Source organism: Scophthalmus maximus, chromosome 6 (assembly GCF_022379125.1).
Source record: "Scophthalmus maximus strain ysfricsl-2021 chromosome 6, ASM2237912v1, whole genome shotgun sequence".
NCBI lineage: Eukaryota > Metazoa > Chordata > Actinopteri > Pleuronectiformes > Scophthalmidae > Scophthalmus > Scophthalmus maximus.
Window position 1 is genome coordinate 18,806,614 of NC_061520.1, and position 20,807 is coordinate 18,827,420.

Here is a 20,807-nt window from a genome sequence, read left to right on the forward strand (position 1 = left end):
ACAAAAAATGTTTTCTCTCCCATCGCCTGAAATTTTAAAAAAGTTTGAGAAGATTCCAACCGACGTGATGTCATATGTTAGAATCGATCATTACATATTCTTTCTGTTCTTGCTGAATAATGCTGCTTTAAAATTTTAAAATGTGTTCATTTGTGTTGCCGCTACTGTGTGTAATGTAAAGCAAATTGCATTTAACAAAGACGGCAAACATTCTTTTATTTTTAACCCAATGTGTCATTTATGGTGTTGAAGCCAAACTCCTTCCACACATTGCACTGAACCGTCTTGATCTGTCCTCCAGGAACCGATGTGGTTGTGTGTGTGTGTGTGTGTGTGTGTGTGTGTGTGCGTGTGTCATGGTGTGTTAGGCATTTTTTGTTAGCAAAGACAATAGCCTTGCTTAGTGATGCATTGACTGAGATGGAGAGTGTTTGAGCGTTTGTTGCAGATATACAGAATTCTAACGATCAAAGATAGATAGATATATTTTAGCCTATTTGAGAATAAAAAGGGACAGCCCTTGGACTTTTTGAAACAGTCTGGTTTGGCAAGGTATTTCATCTGTAAACTTCCACATTGAAAGCAGCCAAATGACAAGATTGTGAATGATAATGTGAAAGTCATTTAGCAAATTAAGACCCAACTTTGCTGCTCAGCTTTTAAGAGGAAATCGGATCCGATTCGGGTGCATGACAGACAATATTTAACACAGCATCAACTCCAAATCAACACTAATGTTACTCCATATCGGCTGGGTGTGGAAATAAGCAACTGTTTACTACCAAGTTCAATACATCCAGTTAAAAATTGAAGAAACGTTTTTTCCAATAACCCCAGGAGGTCACTTTTCTGCTTCTGCATTTTTATGGACCAGAAAAATCTAGTCGCTCGCAATGTCTCCTCACTGCATGTCTCTTTATAATTCACAGGCCACGAGAACCGATAAAAGATTGCTACATATACAAGAAGTCAGCCACAGCACAATAGAAATTGCTAAAGAATACCTGAAAGAATGAATCAATGAAGTAAAGTTGAAGCGAAATCAAGCTATTTGTTTACTTGGATGAATATCAGAGCCACAAGACTAGTTTATTAACTGCGGCCAAGCATATTATCAGACTGCAGACGGCCTTATTGTTACAAAGTCAATTTCCTTCACGCAGAGCAACTCTCAGCTTGGTCTCTTCAACTTTACGGCCCGCTGCTAATAAATCAAGTCCGTCTATCATCACGCGGGGAAATCAAACCAGTGAGAGACAATGACTCCGGCAGGTCTGCTCGGGAATAATAGCTTCTATGATAATGAATTGTTGTGCTCCGTGGCAGTAATTGCTTTCAAGTTTGTCATTGTCTCATTTCAGGAACGCACCATCATGTCCATGTGCCAGTTAATCTGGAGAGGGAGATCCGTCTGACAGCAAGTGCCGGGTGACTTCCTTTGACAAGATGACTCATGGCTGTTTTTGGATAAACACAGGACAGTCAGGATGATATGTTTTTGGAAGAGACCACCAGGATACAGCCAAGTAGGAATAACATTCTTCGTCTATGTTTCACAGTGGTATCGTGTTGAGTTCACTTCATCTCCATCGCCTCCCAAATCGCGTGCTTCACGAGGCCACATTTTACATTTCATTTCACAAATAGGAATCAATTGATTTTTACGAGAGAAAAAAAAGCTCATCACTCAAAGCATTTCCACATCAGGATATGAGACATTTGTCAAATAAATAACCAGTTCAAACGAAATAGAATGGAATCAAAATGACAGAGACGTAACCATGGCTGTCATATGAACTCTAGATTCCTGCAGAGCATCGGCCCATTGTCACCGTCGGACAGACGACAGCGAGGAAATGCGGAGGAATGCTGAGTCACCGGGCAAAAGATCCCCCCGACGATTGATTCATAACCACCGGAAGCGTCTGTGACCTGCAGCTCTTTGTACTTACAGGTATTCAGCCCGGCTTCATGATTGCCTTCTCTTTAGCTTTTATTGGTCAACAGGGAGCATTTCACCCCTCATACAGCAAATGTTTTCATCCTCGCCATAAAAACTATATAACTCTTGCCTCATTGCCTCCACTCCCATATTGAGCTGGTGCAGGTAATTTGCCCAGCAGTGCTTGTGATGAAACAATTCAGTTACAAGCTATTAACGGCCTGGACACACAATTTTCTACCTTGGCTTTATCCACCATTAACCGTGAGATTTCTTGTAACCTGATATAATAGAAGAGAAGAGGAAAAAGATGAAACATTATGAACACAAAGGGGGGGGTGGGGGGGTCTGTGGAATAAGGAAACTCGGCTGAACATCTCATAATTAAGACGTGGCATCTCGTAATTACAAGAAAAATATCTCAGGGATCTGCATTTAATATTTATGAAAATGACGGGGGTTGTAATTATGAGAAGAGGATCTGCATCTGCAGGCAGAGCAGAGTATGCTGTTCGCCATGATATTATAATGATAACGGAATATTTCTTGTGGTTGGATCGATGCGGTTCTACGTACTTCTGTACGTCCTATCAACTTTTGAATTCGCATGTGCTGACAGTTGTGGGCTTGTTTGCTCATGTTGCCTGACAATTGCATTGCTTAATAAATAATATATTGAAGGTTGTAAAAAACATATGGAAGCCTGCATTATTGAAAAGTGACAGGAAGAGAAAATGTGAGAAAGGGGCCGTATCAAAGACATCAATATTCAAACGCAGCGTCTCTGCGTGTCCGTTCATCTTGTATCAGCAGAGCGGATCTGAGGGCTTCGTTCCGCCGTGTCCGAGAGCCCGGTCATTCATGCCACAGGGCGAACATACGCACAGTGGACCTGTGGCCCTTTGGGAAAGAGACACCAGTCTTCTTCTCCATCCAAGATCACTGAAAGTAACTCAAAACCACCGACTGCGTCAGAGATAGGAAGCGGATGCGGCGGCAGCGAGAGATGGCAGGAGGAGTTTCAAAGAGCAAAAATCTTCAAAGCCGTATTGTTTTTGTACCGATATGCCACAAAGGTTTGGGTGATGTGAATGAACTCTCTCCCTTTAATAATGCAGGGGCCGAACACGGCAGCCTCAGAGCAAAAGTTTCTTCTGTCGTGAGAATAAAACACGCAATCATTAAAATGTTGCTGCTCTTGAAAGAGTCACTGTGAAAAGTGAAACATGGCAGTGGAGATATGCGACGACGGGAGCGGGGAGGAGGTGGCAAGATGCTAATTTTAGCGGGGTTACCCCCAGGTCAGTCATGAACTCTGGTAAAACAGGTCAAGCTTCTTTTTTCTGACAGTAATTATTAAGGTTTACTTAACACTCATATAGCTACGATAAGTTTGAGGTGGTTTCATTCACTATGGTCAACCTGCTCTCATGAGAGGTGATGGAAACTTGAAGCGTAGCTGCCTCACAACTTTTCCTTAGATGATTGAGATCATGTTGAAGATGATTGAGATCATTTGAAGATGATTGAGATCATCTTCAAATGAGAATTGAGAGGAGATATAGAAATGGCTGTGTGTGTGTGTGTGTGTGTGTGTGTGTGTGTGTGAGAGAGAGTGCGTGTGAGTGTGTGTGTGTGTGTGTGTGTGTGTGTGTGTGTACATGCGTGTGTTTACATTTACACATAGTCACCAATATAGTGCATATAGATTCAAGGAAAATATCCTGTAGTGCATAAATGTGTGTGTGTGTGTGCACGCTCGCGCGTGTGTGTGTGTGTGTGCACGCTCGCGTGTGTGTGTGTTGGGGGGGCATGTGTGTGTGCGATTTTGATGAATGCATCCTGACGGATGGTGTAGCCCCCCTAAGCCTGCCTCCACTGCCTCCCCAGCTCTCCTGTCATGGCTGAATATCGAGGTCAAACCACCTTTCATATTTGTTCCACACCACAAGGACACAACAAAGAAAACAAGTAAACACTCATCCCCTCACAATGGGGCTGATTTACTAATATCCTCTTTGATGACAAAAAATAAATGATGGTTACATCAGACTAGATAGAAGATATCTAGTACTATCTTTCCAGTTTCAGAGTGCCTAAATTATGGCCTTAGACATTGAATGTAATGACCTCCACATTTGATTATATATTTCATACAGTTCACACTTCAAATCTGATCAAAATTGCACTGGTGTTGTCTGTGATCTTGAGTTCAATCACAGTCGGACAAGTTGTCATTGAGACACCACTTGCATAAGTCTGATGGACACAACCTGATCCACAGTTCGGCCCCTCCTCTCCCTCCCTCTCGTCCGTCTCTCATCTCGATGGGCGAAACGCTGATCAGCAACGGGGCGGAGGTGGGACGTGAACGACGCCGGGGCACAGCCACGAGCTTATGGTCATGATGTCATTCCATTTAATTCCCTTGGCAGCTGTGCCAATTGTGCCTCTGACGAGGGAAAGCAACAGATTGTCTCGATTTCAGGAAAATGTGTCAAGAAAAGGAGAAGAGCAGTGTCATTCAGAGTTACTGCTTTTTACGCGTGTACATGGCATTTCCCTCATCAATCTGCCATGTCTGATTCATGTAAGATGGTTTTATACGTGTTTTGTTTTATCGTAAAACTCTGTCTTTGAACACAGTGTTCATAAACTTTGTACCCGTGGACAGTGGTGGGATGTATCTAGATGTATTTACTCTAACTTACTTTAAGTACTTTTTATTCAGTGGTAGTTGAATGCATGACTACTTGTGATGGATGAATGTTTGCAGTTTGTCTTGGTACTTTTTTTCTCAAGTAAAGGCGGATACTTCTGTCAACACTTCCTGCGCATGTCAGATAAATGACAGTGAACAGAACATCAGTCATTGACACAAAGACCAGGGTTTAGAGAGGTAGAGCACAAACTTAGAAAAAAAAATGCTAATTGAATTTCACTGATGATGATTAATTATCTCGTTTTTCACGCTGTACGTGAACATATTGCAGCAAATGGCATCCTTATGGTATGCAGACATAATGTGTGGTATATCTAAGCTAAATGAGACAGACCCTTCTCCTATTGGGTTATCAAATACATTTCACTTATCTTGGGATGACTAAGAAGAGTTCATTTGACTGGATATAAATTTACTGTATATATTCACATGTAAAAACTGGATATTCTGTCCGAAGCCTATAACAAGGTGTTGTTCCTGGGATGTCATGTGTGTGGATTAAGTACTGGTGAAAGGGCTGGGGCAATATGAATGGTTTTTAAAGCCATGAAAAGATCAGTCATAAAAGCCATAAAAAAGAAAGAGCTGCTTCCTGCGGGTGTGTTTGCTCTTCATTACTACTTCACAGCTGTCTGAACCTCTGGATGACAGGACAGGCTACGGAAGTGTCCTGCAGGAGCAGCAGCCTATAGATGAGATTTACCACCTAACCACAACGTCCTGCAGGTCAGGTCAGGGGCCCTCTGCTGCAGGTCATCCCTTACTGTCTGTCTGTGCCAACATTTCCCGTCACTCTCTGCTCTCTGTCTGTCCAAAGAAGGCAAAACACTGAACGGGAAATCTTCAAAAGGACCAAATCAGAGGTGAGGGACTTTTGCCGGTAAAGTTAAAAGATGAAAGTGAGACTGGAGGTTTTAAAAAAAAAAAAAAATATATATATATATATATATATATATATATATATATATATATATATATATATATATATATATATATCCTCCAACCCTGCAAAGTTTGTCTATTTGTGTGGCCCATGCTACACAAATGTCACCTTCAGGAAGATAGCGGAGTACTCTGTTCCTCTCAGTATGACAGCATTTTATTAGACAAATGATGACACACTTCACTGTTTAAAGGACAGTATACATTCAGATCAGGTCATCTGTACAGTACAAAGTAAAGAGAGATGTGGGAGAGGTGATGTATGACACCCAGTCGTGTGGCCTCACGTGTGTGTGTGTGTGTGTGTGTGTGTGTAGGCTTTCTATAGCAACAATTCCCCTAGCGGAAAAACACTCTGTAGCCTCATTGTGTCTGAGTTATTGATTTGCTCCTCGACATCTTTGGTCGTCTAGGACGGTTTACATTCCCTCTTTTCTTTCGCTCGACTGTGGCTGCCAAAGCAGAAATCCCCTTTGAAAATTTGGCCTCGATAACAAATGGAAAAATCACAGAAAAGAGTAACAGCTTTGACAGTTAAAAAGGACAGAGACGCCGGTATAAACAAGCTCAACTTTTTTCATCATTCTTTATGGCATTGGATTTTGTGCCTTTTCATCAAGTTTTGTGCTCCGTCCAAAGCCTCCTGCCGTCTGAGCCCTGGATCAAACTGCATAATAGTCCATGTGGTGCAGAGCAGGTGAGCTAGAGGAGTCACCGGGGTGGGGCGCAGTGCGTAAACACTTTTAATACTGCATTTGGCATCATGTAACTTAAGCTCCATGCGACACATTCCATTCACGTCTCCAAACTCGTCTTTGAATAAGCTATAAGGCGCTGAAATGACTGCATTTGAAGGAGAGCTGTCTTGATTGCACTGTCTGTAAGGCTGCCCTCATGTCTCACACCAAGTGGAAAGGCGGCACTGGATACACGTGAGGTTATCGAGCAGCAAAAAGGTTTCCTTTCTGAATCCCCCAGTGAGTCTTTACAAACATCTACCCTTCTAAGTGGATGGACAGGACACGTGGACGCTCTGAGTAAAGCCTTCCAGTAAACAACAGCTTCGACGACACTGAACCTTTTGAACTTATGGACACAGACTTCACTTGTCATGTAAATAAACACCTACACATCACTGTTTTTCTCTTTTTTTTCTTTTTTTTTGCAGAACAGGACAGGAACATATCACATCTCATATATGACAAAACACCGAGGCAGGGTGGACTGGTGCCATCAGAGACATGCCCTCCGCCCAAGTGTGCACGACCGAGTCACTGGATCCCTCCCACCACTGGCAAGGGGCTGCCCAGAAGCTCAGAGGACCCTGACCCTGACCCTGTGGGCTCCCCCGTGGAGAGGAGCCTCTGGGGCACAGAAGCTGAATGAAGGGTGGCATTATCATCAACACATCCAATTACACACGGGGAGACAAAGAGTTGGAGTCAGTGTAATCCATTGGGTGTGAACGGTGACATCGTGTCCAGGCTGATATCTGCCTCGCAGTCCTCCGGGTCACAAACCGAGTCGGTGGCGTTCTCGTTGTGGGAGAACTGCGAGATCCTGTCGAAGTTCTCCTCGTGCTCCATACATTCCACCACGTTGGGGATCATGTTGACGTAGGCGTTCGCGATTTCCTTGTGGATGAGGGTGTCTTGGTTGTATGAGACCAGCTCGTTGCTGATGTTCACTGTCTCGACCGGTGTGTTGGAGCAGAAGTAGCGACAGCCCAGGAGGCCGGCGAAGGCCTTCCTGAACTCGGCGTTGAAGGCGTAGATGATGGGGTTCAGGGAGGAGTTGGTCCAGCCGAACCACACGAAGACGTCGAACGTCGTCTCGCTGACGCACGGCAGCCCCGCGTCCCGGTCCGTGGCCGGCCTGTCGCAGAACGGCACCATGCAGTTCAGCACGAAGAAAGGTAACCAGCAGCACACAAAGACACCCATGATCACCGACAGAGTTTTGAACACTTTGGTTTCCCGTTTGATCGACGTCTTCAAGGTGTTGTGGTGTTGGCACTCGATTCTGTTAGTCCTGCAACTTTGCGCGTGTTCCGCCGCCCGCTCGAGGGAGGCGATTCTCCTAATTTGTATCTGTGCAATCCGGTATATTCGGGTGTACGTCACAATCATAATTGCCACGGGGATATAGAAACTTATCAAAGAGGAGGATATAGCGTACTCCCTGCTCAGGCTGGAGTCGCAGTTTTCCTCCACCTGCCAACTCGTGGAGGAGTTGTGCGCCCCAGCCATTTCGTCGGCGCTGGCTTTGTGCCAGTTTAACTGGACCGGGATGAATGAGATGAGCACAGACAACGTCCAAGTGATGCTTATCATGACGAAGGCAACTCGCTGGGTCATTTTCCTCTCGTAGCGGAAGGGGCTCGAGATTGCCCAGTATCTGTCCACACTGATAATGCAGAGGTTGAGGATGGAGGCAGTGGAGCACATAATGTCAAACGCGACCCAGACGTTACAGAAAGTACCGAACGGCCAGTACCCCGCCACCTCCGCCACAGCTTTCCATGGCATCACCAGGACGGCCACGAATAAATCCGATAGAGCCAGGGAGACGATGAAAATGTTGGTGACTTTGGTCCGCAGGTGCCGAAAGCGCAACACGGCGGCGCAAACCAGGATGTTCCCCAGCAGGGTCCACAGGATGAGCAGGGACAGCAGGCAGCCCGTCAGTGTGCGCACCACCATATCCTTCCCTCCGTCGCTTGTTGCCTCCGTTTCGGTGCTGTTCAACATAATCTCTCCTAGGGGTGCCGGCGCAGAGTCAATCCCCTGCACCGATGAGAGGTACTTCGCTGGGCTCTCCATGTGCCCCTTTCAAGTAAAACTGCAGTCCATTGCGCCGTGCGCGCGTACAGGCACAGTCATCAGCCACTCACCGCATAGTCCCCGTTGACCCGCTCGACTGCCAGCCTGGTGTGAAGTGGAGAGCAAACGGGAAGAGAGAAGTGAGAGCGCCAAAACCGAGCCGAGCGACGTGCCAGGTGCTCCAAGGGGCTGGAACGCAGCAGGCAGTGGCGAGCGCATGTTGCAGCCTGGCCCGTCCGGGTGTCCGTCCCTGCTGCCTCAGCGCATCTCTCTCTCAAAGATATCCTGAGTGCTATGAGGACGAGGAGGGAGTCCTTGGAGCCCGACACACACTAACCTGACCAGGGCTGGGTGCATACGCATCACACCTCCTCTGTGCGTGTTATTGCGCACAGCAGTGCACTGTTCCTCTGAGGGGGGTTTCTGTTGGAGGAAAATTGAGTAATTGTGTTATTCAAAACTCGAGTTCTGGAGCTATTTTATGATTGTGGATTATCCATCCCGTGGTGCGCATTATCCATGTTTGACATCACACAACACCACACTCCTGGAAGCGAAAATGTCTGCTTTTGTGCAGGAATGATTTAAAGCTTATCATTATATGTTATTTGTAAAAAAAAAATCATGATATCATCATGATTATCATGATAATAATAATAATAACAAACTTCTACACGCAGTAACAATAATCGTATGGATTGTAAACAGGCAACAGTTTACAATAATCACGTTTATTGTAAATGGAAAAGAGCCACACCGGCAGCTCTGTACGTGCTGTACAGAGCTGTCCATGGTGCTGAAAACACCAGACAGCCTGGAGCATTTTGCATTTCTTTCTATTTATCTATCTATCTATCTATCTATCTATCTATCTATCTATCTATCTATCTATCTATCCATCTATCTATCTATCTATCAATCTATCTATATAGCTATCTATCCATCTATCCATCTATCTATCTACCTATCTCAAACCTCCTACAGGATCATAATACTGTTTTACTGCCTCGAATAAGCACGAGTTTGATTCCCATAATTGCAGCACCACAGTCTGCTCCTCTCCTCTCGCTAAAGTAGGATTAGTCTAGTAAAGGTCACCCAAAACCCCCTTTTAGCACATTTTCAGCCTGATATCAAAGGCCACAGGAAAAGTTTTATTGCGTGCGCCTAAATTGAAAAAACAGAAGAACAAAAATCGCAGGGGGCATAACACATGTCTGTCTCCGAGTATCAGTGAGCATTAGAGGTGGTTTTCCCTCCGACCACCGCAGACTGGAGGTCGTGGCTCGCACACTCTTTTTTCCAGAGTTGCCCGGACAGGTGAGTCACATTCACACTCGCAGCGGGCACGTCGAGCCAGGGGATCCGCGCCATGTGTTGTCGTGTGTGTGTGTGTGTGTGGACACAGCAGCCGTTTCCGGCTCTGAGACGTCACGGGTATTTTTAGACCCGTCTGCGTGCCTGTCAAATCGTTGTGACACTACGTCAAAAATAATCCCCCGACGCCAAATTCTCTGGACTAACCTATAATCTCGGGATGTCGTGTCACGAGGCAAAAAACAACCTGCGTCGGACACAGCGTTTACCCCGCTCCACACAGATGTTGCTACAGATGTTCCCACATGCCATTGAATTAATATGCTCAGATTCAAATGGCTGTGGCCACGGGAGGTGCATGGCTACAGTGCGTTCATGTGGAATGCCGTTGCTCCATTTGAATTCAAGAGAACCACTGACCATTATTGCATCAATATGAAGTCACAACCTGGAGAAAGGATGTTTTCATTTTAAATATTTTTGTGTCTATTTTAACTACTTCTGTATTTAGTTTTCGTGAAGAGCAGTTGGACTATTAAAGATGTCATAACACGAAAACCAAAGGTCCTTTGGAGTGCAGGGGGCGCTCCCGGGGACCTTCTTTGACACTGTGGTGGCATCAGCCATGTTCTATGGAGTGGTCTGCTGGAGCAGCAGCATGTCAACAGCTGACAGGAGAATAGACAGACTGATCAGGAAGGCCAGCTCTGTCCTGGGATGCCCCTTGGACACGGTGCAGGTGGTGGGAGACGGGAGGAGAGAGTGATGGACAACGACTCCCACCCCATGCAGGACACTGTCTCTGCACTGAACAACTCCTTCAGCGACCGGCTCCTTCACCCTAAGTGTGTGAAGGAGCGGTGTGGCCTGTCCGTCCTGCTGCTGTGACACTGTACAACCAGCACTGCTCCCAATAGAACACACACACTCACACACACACACAGGACTCAACCACTGTGAAATAATGAACGGTTCAATAACCAACTGTGCAATATTTATAGTTATTCCCCATGTGCAACTGTTGCTAAGGCTCTGTACATATTATTTTTACATTTTGTTATATTTTGTACATACATACTGTTTAAAAAAAATCCCTGTAAATTTCTTTCTATTCTGCTATTTCTCCTATATTCTGTCCACTGTGCCCCCCCCCCCCCCCCCCCCCCCCCCCCCCATTGTGGGACGAATAAAGGAATATCTTATCTTATCTTAAAGCTGTGCCAGACCCCAATAGTGCAGGAGCTTTTCAAGCGTCCTAGCGAACTCTTAAAAATACATAAAGACATAGCGCCATCCTGTGGTACACGGGATTATTACAAATGCACCTGATCTAAAGAAATTTTGTTAAAAAGTAAAAATGACAAAAAGACAGATAACGTAAGAGCAGTAGAGAGTGAAGAGATATGAAAGGTCTTCTGTATGAAAGGGGAAACTATTGGTGTTTATTTCAATAGGCAAAAGATATACATCCATCACTATTGTACATATCATTTCACATGAGCACCATTTCATTGGAATTTCACAAAATCGTATCACAGTTTTTCTGAATGATTCTGATCAGCAGTATTTACAGAGAATATTGCAGTTGGCACCTAAAAAAACAAACAAGGATTTGACCACAACTTGGCACATGGCGAGGAGGACACATACAGCAGATGGCACCAGATTGAGAACTTAGTGGAAATCTGACTGAGATTATACAATGTACAGTACAACCATACAGTACGTGTGTGCTTTATCTCAAGAAGGGATGTCACAGACTGCGATGGTTTTTATTGCCGATTCTTCTGGCGTAAACATATGATCTCTGGTCTGGTATTGCATTTGACATCGTGCCAGCATGTCGGTGTAATGATCCTGGAACTGCTGACGTACGAGATTCATATTTTTTTAACGATATAGATGCACCTGATTTGAACAATGTTAAACCCGGAACCTTTTCATGATAACAGCCATGAACTTTTCAATATAATGAGGATGCAAATTCAATATAATGTGGATTTAAATTCGAAAACAATGCTACCCAGTAACATAATTGTATCATTAGCTTCCATTAAATGTGACAGCGCAGAGAATCAGGAAGCAGGAAGACAGTGATGTACCTAGAATGACTGAGAGATACAGGTGCAAGATCTGAGAACTAGTGTCCAACTCATAAATATTACTCAAAATATAGGCCTGTTTGTAATGGTGTGTTCAGACAAAACTCTTGGTCGCTGGACCGATTTTTTAGAGTAGCCCTCTCATTTTTTGGTTTAACTGCCGAGGTTGTGCAACGTGAAGTAATAACCGCGTAAATCTGTTGGTCTCCATATTTGATACGGACGTGTATTTGCATCTACTCGTGTCTTTGCATTGACTTTGCGCCGCAGAAAAAACATTCATCACATTTGGTCCGTACACACCGTGAGATTCTTACTTTTCTAAGTAAAGAAAATGAGAACCATATCCATATAAAGCAATGCACATTTCAAATGCAGATACAAATGTGTGTCAAGTGGTACATAAATGTCTCGTGGCTCTGTGAAATACAGTACCATTTTCTCATTAGATATATGAGACGGGTGTTTCGTTGGCTTGACTTGCACTTTTGAGATATGAAAATCAAGTGAGTATTGTCTATTCTATGCAGTTAGCTACTAATATGAAACAGTATAAAATTTGTGTAGTATATACAGTACATTTTTGCATGATCCGCCAGATAGAATAAAAATTCTACTGAAATGTGACTATAAACTGAAAGTAGACAGGTCTTTTGAAACCAAAGGTTCTGTCCATCACCATCTTCAAAGGTAATTCTTTAAGGGACGCAGGCGAAGGGCTTCATTTTCCTCCGCACTGAGAGGTCGGCGTTTTGTTTGTCTCCACGGCTCATTTTCGAGTCTGTTGGAGTGTGACCCCTGACTGCCTCCTGAACGGTTGACCTGCGCTGTGAGACACCCTTCGGGGAGCTGGCGGCGACGGGTATTCTTGTGCATGTCATCCAGGATTGTCAGTCATCGGCCAAATAGGTCAGACCCGGCGGAACACCTCGAAGAGGGAGGCAACTGAGTGCATGCGGTAGAAAAGGTTCAAAGGGATGGCAAAATTGAGAACTGTTGTCCATGTGCTGAAGCCGAAAGTCTCCTGTTCCAACCCATTGTCGTACTGTGGCCGGCAGCCAAAGGCGGGGAGGATCCACAGCTGAGCGAGAGAGAGAAAATTAATTTAACCCGTATTCACGATTTTCCTGCCACTTGGCAGAATCCTTATAGTTGTAAACTCCAGAGTGACAGGTTATCACCTTATAAAGTAGCCGGAGCTACATCTTTTTGCAAATGTAGGCATCCATCGGACACAGAGCAACATTAGCATTCATTTGACAGTGTGTTAGGATAAATGTTAGTCTACTGTTCACCCTCCTCTTTGCTCTGTTTTAGTCTTCGTCATCCGGTCTCTAAGTTTGATTGGTAGTGCCGCCACAGCAGGTTTATCACAGTCTTTCTCTCAAAACAGCTTTTAGCCATGTCTAGACAAATAAGATGGATGGGAGTGATGGGACTGAACCAGAGCAGTGTAGATGCAGGTCATAAAACCCAAATAATGAGCTGAAAGGCGCTAAAACACTGAAGACCTGAGGAAAACTGAAGGGCCAGGTGATAATGCTCTATGGGGGGGGGGGGGGGGGGGGGATTATAGGAACATTAAGTAGAAATTTGGATGGGTAAATTAGATTTGGATTCACATGAGCATTTCTTATCATTTCGATTTTTTACACATGAGCTCACGATCAATCTCATTCAATTTATAGAAACTCGGTTATAAGTTGACATTACTCACCGAGATGTTGCACATGATGAGGAAGACGGAGAGGTTCTTAAGGATCAGCCTCTTTATGTTCGGTGGCTCCACCGCTTTGCTTCCCACGGGCAGCGGCACCTCCGATGGTTTCCTCGGACATCGGTACACCTGGCCGCTGTCCTCCTGCTCGTTCTCCATGGTGACGCAGGCCTTTTCCGGAGTCTCGTAGGCGCGGTTGATGATGCCGTTGTACGGCGGGGCCAAAGAGGAGGTGACGGAGAAGATTTCCGGAGCGGATGGTAGTTCTGGGTCCTCCCTTTCCCCATCCCCCTGCTGGCGGTAGAGAGACTCTATGATGAAGAGGTTCTGTATGTACTTCTCCAACACAATAAGCAGAGAGTAGAGGAAGTTTGTCCAGAGGTAAGGGGGGCTGCTGTTGGTACTCAGCACAGCCACGATGCTGCACCAGGACATAAGCCAGGAGCCGATGGAGGATCCAAACAGCAGTTCTGTGTCCAGCTGTCTTGACGGGTTCTTGGAGGTGTCCGGCGGAATGTGGTGTGCTCTGTATATGAGTAGACCCAAAGCACCCGCAATGCACATGAACAGCAGAATGACTATGCCGTAAATGTAGAACATGGAGATGGCCGACTGACGTGTCTGACGGGACTCCACATGGGTGATGTAGACCACCAGGATCCCTATGGTGCTGGCCAGGGCAAGCAGGCCCAGCAGAGGGCCCACGGACAGGCCCGGTGTTTTGGTGGACAGCCTTTTCCGGTTTGAAGAGAGGTCAATGGTGCGTCCGATGTTTTTCCACATCACAAAGAGCATGGCCGAGACAAAGATGTGGTACTCGATGTTGAAGGGATAGAGATAGTACAGGCTGCTGGTGAACATGGAGCAAGTGCTGGTGGTGCAGTTACACTGAGGCTCGGAGTGAACTGCAATACAAATGAAAACAGATGCAAAAGCATGAGAGATATAAAAGTACAACTGACAGCAACAAAAACAACTATTTTATGCTGCCCTACATTAACACTCACTTCTGTCAATCGTGAAAGACATTATAGAAATAAAAATAAAACACATCCGTCTGTTAAGATATAATACAGAACAGTGAGGCACCAAAAACATAAATATGAGAATAAAAAATGTTGCTCCAGTGCAATCCCATTTAGGCAGTTGAACACAATCTCTTCTGAAAACGACAACATTGAGCATGAGAGGCAGCATCGGAAGCACACGGTGATATAATCTAAAGCAGAGTTTTGCAACTTTTTCGACATGTTACAAAGCCGTGTCTCCTTTCATTCCCTTGTTGGTGCACACTGCATGTCTAGTTGTGACCAGTTCAACAATACGTGTTTTTTCCTTACTATTTAAAGATCCGAAAATTTATTAAGTTATTAATCTATTAAGTTCACACTAAATTCAAAACAAAGGACTGCCCTGTTAGCCACTTCTTGTGTTTTGGGGTTTTATGATATATCTCTCAACTGTGCTCCGAGGATGCCCCCTTTTCAGCTTCTCCTTGATAAATTTCAACTGAAATGTTTTTTGATTTGTGATGAGATAAGATAACCCCTTTATTGTCATTTCACAGGGACCCATACAATGAGATTGTGGGTGCCACAACTGAAGGTGCATTACAGATAAAAACAAGGATAAAAAACAAGAAATGATGAACTTAGAAGCAAATATAAGGGTCATTATTTTTGTGTGTTGCGAATTTAAAATTCCAATCGTGTTTTGTTTCTTTAAAAGGTACGTGTCATACGAGGTACAAAACTTTATAATAAATTTCCATTCTAGTCAAATGTTAAATTTCACTCCTTAGCTGAACACCTGAGCATCGTAGACGCTGGTGACAATACACTTTGTATACTTCCTGCACTCCTTGTAAAGTCCTACCCAACATATGATAGTAATGCTGTTGGCCTATAGAGATCATCTCAATGAAACCCCCCCTCCCTCCCTTTTACTATGGTCCTGCGCCCTTTAATTAAAACGGGAACAGTCAGGGTGCAGCCAGCCTCACAGTCAGCCGGATATGAGGAGGAGCAGCCGAACCCCCCAACCCTGGGCTTAGATGTATCAGTTACTGTAATTGCAGCACCCTTGGGAGAAAGCAGCCCTGGGACAAAGCCGTCTGAGGTCAAGTGGGGGGTTGCCAAGGAGGGTGGTAGTGGCTGAAGTGTGGGGAAAGGGCCGGGGGGGCCTCAGCACTAGCAACACTCTGTGTCTCCTGAAACCTAATAGAGAGACGTTCGACACAAACAAGCCCCGCTGGGCTAACCTCCCCTCCCCTCCCCTCGCAAACCCTCCTCCCTTTCCTTTTCCTTTTATCCATTGAAGTGAGAGCTCAAGTGGACTATTGTACTTTTCCTCCAGGTACAAGCCGGCAATCGACCCCTAGGCCCTTACCTATGGTGAGGTTTCCGTAGCCCAGGGCAGAGAGTCTTCTCATGTGGTTGTTCAGGAAGTGCTCGGACTCTGACATCACGCCGTTGCACCACAGGAGGAGGTTTGTAAAGACTGCATGGATTACACCAAATCTGATGGGACAAGCAGTTGCGCAAAAAATGTTGATGACCCATCCTCTGTTGGCATGTGACAGTGTTATGATAAAGTTTGTGCTGATGTGCATGTTTAATCACTTGTGAGAAAAGACTTCCCTTCAAGTGTTGTTAAAATGTAATATTCACATACCTCTCAAATGTTTCAAAGCTCTTGATGACATCCTTGATGTGAAACCACAGAAAATGCACCTATTACAGAGGAAAAAAAGACACAAAACGTTGAGGCCAAAGGGTATGATCGGAAATAGAGCTTATTAAAACACATTTTGTAAAATCAACTTAATAAGTACTTTTAAGTCCAGAGGGATTTCCTTTGTCATATGCAGTTACACTGACATGATAACATGGACAATGATGGGATTATATTGTTGCAGCAACTCTGTACTCGGCTCAGAAACAAAGAGCACATTATTTACAGACCTACCTGGTTAAGCGGTGCAGAGGGAAAAGACACAGTGTCTAACACTGCTGAAAGATTATCACTTTATTGAAAGTGGTGGTTGTAAACTTGCCTGCCCTATGGTGTGAGTTGCATGGATGACAGGATATACTCCGAGCACAGCCGACACACAAGACTGATAGCCGACATAATACCCAATTCGGAACGCGTCCATAATCAGTGAAAGGAGTGCAAGGAGAGTCAAACCACCTAGCGAGAAAAAACAAGATATGGAGATCACGTTTTCGTTCATTCATCAAATCACAAACAAGTTAATCTGCAAATTGTTTTAACAAGAGTATAACTGATTTGCCCTGTTGCCCTATTACGCATTTAATGCTGAAATCTTGTGCGTAATGACACACTCACCCCGTATCCAGCATGAGGTGGCGTGCACATCTTTCTCTGTCCGCGTGTTCTTCTGTCTCTCCCGCAGCAGGATGTACCACATCATCCAGATCAGCTGGAGGATCATGAGGCAGGTGACAAAGGACAGAAAGTGCTCTTCCTTGACGAAGGGGTCGTGGTGCGCAACGGCCAGCATCAACGCGGCCCCGATCAGCAGCAGGTTGGTCCCGTACTGGCCGCTCAGCATCTCCGCGTTCTTCCTCGGATACTCCCCTGACAAGCTGAGTTTTAACTTGGCGAACATCTTCTTGTCCTGCTCGGAGCTGGAGGACGAGGAGGAACTGTGGCAGTACTTGTTCAGACACATAATATCCAGGCCGCTGTGTTCCACCATGGTGGGAGACGTACAGAAATCGCAGCACCGAGGGAGCAGGCGAGTCGAAGTCGCGCGCTATAAGTGCATTTGAGGTACGTAACCTGTTGCTACGAGGTGTGGAGTCAGACGGATGAGTACCGTGCCAAACATGTTCATCCAATCTACAAGGTTCGGCTCAGTGGCCACGCATCGTTTCAGTGTCCGGTTTCGGTGAAGATGGACTTGGAATCGATGATATTGTCATCTCGAAGCCCTGAAACAGATATATGTGGCCGTGCGCCTCGCTGAGTCACTGAAAATGAGAGATTGCGTTTCAGGCTTTGGTGATCTCAGACCCCCGTCCTCTTGAAACCCCCATATGTTTCTGAGAAACCACTGGGCTTCCTGTGCCAACCATTCACCGCACACAGAAGCAAAAACACCAAGTACGGAATTATCCACAATAACAAAAAAAAAAAAAAAAGAGCTGCGCCCAAATCCACCCTTTTCAGAGCAGCTGCCAGCCAGTCTTTCCAAGTCTGCTGAAATTCTCTCCGGGTGGCTATCGGATGTTAAGGTCTACATGATAGAGAAGATGGCATTTCACAAACCTGCGATTTTTACAGACCGGGGGCAATGACCCTTTCTGATTTAATGCGCTTCAAATCCAAGTGCTACCTCCTTAAACATGTCCACTTGAGGTTGAGGTATGATGGTTAAAAACTTTGCTCTCAGATTGGGGAGAAAAAACCCCCCAGAAGAATCGGATTTCGATGGTGACATTCACAATGGCTTATTGTGGGTAGATGTAATTCAATATAAATAGCCTTGGACTGATGCACGCCATCAGCATGACAACAGAAAGTCTATTGACACGTGATTGGTGTGAAGTGAGATGGGCGGGTGTTTTTGAGGGCCTTACAATCAAGCACGTTCCTATAGAGGCACATGTGGCTCATTTCAATTTTAGAAAATTTACCCAAATTAAAAGGGACAAAACATGAGTGTAATTGATAGGCTGCATGCAGCACAGTGGCCGCACAATAGCTCTTATTCTGCAGTCCGTCGGGACTCCTGAGGAAGCCTGGTCCTGCAGCTTGGACTCAAGGAAACCTTTTCTTTGTATAAACCTTGAGAAACTGCTGGAGCAAGGTGACTGAATATGTTGGCAAAAACTTAAAGATTCCAGAACGCTATTGCCATTGTGCAAATGTCCTCTTCAAATTGGGCCCGTTGTAAAGACTAACAAAGGGAAATATATACAATTTATAATTGAGCAACTAGAAATGTAGAAAGAGGTATAAAATAAAGTTCTCCATTAAAATATTAGTAAACACAAGTCGAGGGAACGAGGGTGCAAAGAATGATAAATAATATAAATTATCTTGATACTGTACAGAGCATTTAAGGTTTATGATAAATATGATGGTTATTACAGTGTGTTAAGGTGACATTATAAGAATGCTGAATAAATATTGCACACGATGGGATGGTAATAATACATGCCAACAATAAGTTCGAAGTATTATGTCTTAGGGCCCATTAGCACATGATATTATCCGTTTCAAACAACATATATTAGACTGTGAGAAGGTTTTAGAGAAGATAGGTGAAGAATTTGTACCGTAGGTGTTGCAGGGCGGACTAATAAGGGCCGTGCGCCAGGGGCGATGGTGCGCATTTACGCACACGAGCGTGCGCTTTGACGGACTGTTTTACAGTGCAACCATTTCGCTTCACACACTGGGGTTTGTTCTGGCGCCTGTCATTCAACTTCCCGTCCCCGGACACTAAGCAGTTATCTTTGCACGACAGCATCACGAGGACTGAAGAACTGATCAAGTTATGCTCCTTAACAGCTCATCTCGACGCCATCTGCCGCCGAGCATTGATTTCTTGATCACCGAGAATCAGCGCGATAAAGAAAGTAGTCTAACGGCTTGTTGTTATCAGGGGGACGTTAATGGGCGACTGATTAAGTCGGAACATTTTTGATTGAATTTGGAAGCTTCTTATTACCTTAGAAGAGGCTGATGGCCAATCATTAACGCCCTTACTCACTGTATGAGCTTTGCTATCATCTCTAAAAACAAAGGCTGAGGAACAATGTGCTACTTTCATTTCAAGGTATCACACTACTTTTCAGGGGGAAAATAGTGACATTTACTTAAGGAAGATTTAAAACCGACGTCGTCTATTGGTGATGGAGTATTTGCTAATAGTCTTGTTATGTTAAGAATATGAACATTTCATCCAAAGCTGCATTAAGTAAAGCAAACATTGAGAGTCTTCCTGTTTTCCTTTGAAAGGAGATGCTCTGTCTGATCACAATGACTCTGTGGATGAAAAGGAAAATTAAGATTTTGATGATGTTGTGCTGTGATTAGCGCGCACAATAAGAGTATGGGTGGAGTGGGATCTGCTGGACTCCCTTATTGCACTGTAACACAACAAAATCAGGTCGAAGAAGTGGTACCACCAGCTGATGACCATCGTGACTGTCTGGCTACTCTACAGCCCTGGCATGAGAAAAGAGGAACAAATTATGCTTTATACATTAAAGTCGTACATCGTGGAACGCCTGTGCAAAAGTGGAAAGAATCTGGAGTGCAAGAAACGGTCGTTCTAGTTCCAAGATCGCTCTGGAGTATGAAGGAAAGAGAAGAAGAGTACCCTCTTCACCAATTCCAGTCCCTGAAGCCAAGTGCCAAACAAATGATGTCCACCTCTGTTTGACAACCACCAGCAACTAGGCCTGTAGCGATAACTACTTTTTCTTGCACAATATATATGTCCCAGAATTTTTCTTATTACGATAAACAATATTATCTTCCTTTTAAGACCATGTTTTTGATAATGAATCATGTGAGCTTGGTTGTTGCGTGTGCAAGTCCTACACGACCCGTGTTGCTGCTGAGAGAAATGTTATCCCACACTAAGAAATCTATATTTTATGGAAATTTTATAGACCATACAAGTGATTTATTAATCATACGACGAGAACATATGAGAGGACAGAACCAGGCATGACTTTGCTGGACTGTCGTTGACATTCATTCATTATGTCAACACACGCATGTAGACATAATTGCTGTTATTTATGACACTAAAAATTATTGATTTCATAATCATGTATCATACGATATGTCGATGATGTAATTAACGTGACAGGCCTACCAGCAACTGCATACTTAAGGTTCAATACAGAATAGAACAGTGTGCTTTGTAAAGAAAAGAGAAAAACTGATCCAATCAGTGCCCCACAGAAACACACATTTGCTTGTTTGTTGATCATTCCACTTATTATATGCTATAGAAAACTATGGTGTTTTAGAACCCAATAGCACCTTGTTGTCCTGAGGCAACAAACCAATATCTGGTGACGGGTCGGGGGGCTTTCTTTCTGCCCCCAAAAGTCAAAATTCTGAATTGATTCAAATTGTCCTCTTTGTCCCAGATAAGCTCCTCATCATCACATCAGGAGGTTTCAGTTGCGATCACAGCTCCGACCCTGTATCTCGCACTGCTGGAGCTGTGCGTTGCTGCGCTTCGTCAATT

The 20,807-nt window shown here is 44.5% G+C and overlaps 2 protein-coding genes and 1 long non-coding RNA gene across 3 annotated transcripts; 1 reads left to right on the forward strand and 2 right to left on the reverse strand.

Annotated features, from left to right (window-relative positions):
- The first annotated feature begins 1,371 nt into the window (after positions 1 to 1,371).
- On the forward strand, positions 1,372 to 20,720 carry LOC118310032. The gene is made up of 4 exons (XR_004793675.2): positions 1,372 to 1,526; positions 1,804 to 1,954; positions 15,920 to 17,114; positions 17,218 to 20,720. It is a non-coding gene; the product is annotated as an uncharacterized LOC118310032 (long non-coding RNA).
- drd5a (dopamine receptor D5a) lies at positions 5,738 to 9,299 on the reverse strand. The gene has a single exon (XM_035632771.2). The coding sequence runs from the start codon at positions 8,426 to 8,428 to the stop codon at positions 7,049 to 7,051; it is 1,380 nt and encodes a 459-aa protein (XP_035488664.1). The 5' UTR covers positions 8,429 to 9,299; the 3' UTR covers positions 5,738 to 7,048.
- On the reverse strand, positions 11,168 to 17,375 carry otop1 (otopetrin 1). Its single transcript, XM_035632772.2, has 6 exons — positions 16,916 to 17,375; positions 16,620 to 16,756; positions 16,238 to 16,296; positions 15,953 to 16,083; positions 13,565 to 14,469; positions 11,168 to 12,928 (listed from the first exon to the last, which is right to left on the reverse strand). Exons 1-6 carry the CDS (start codon positions 17,286 to 17,288, stop codon positions 12,758 to 12,760), a joined length of 1,776 nt encoding a protein of 591 aa, XP_035488665.1. The 5' UTR covers positions 17,289 to 17,375; the 3' UTR covers positions 11,168 to 12,757.
- Positions 20,721 to 20,807: the final 87 nt, after the last annotated feature.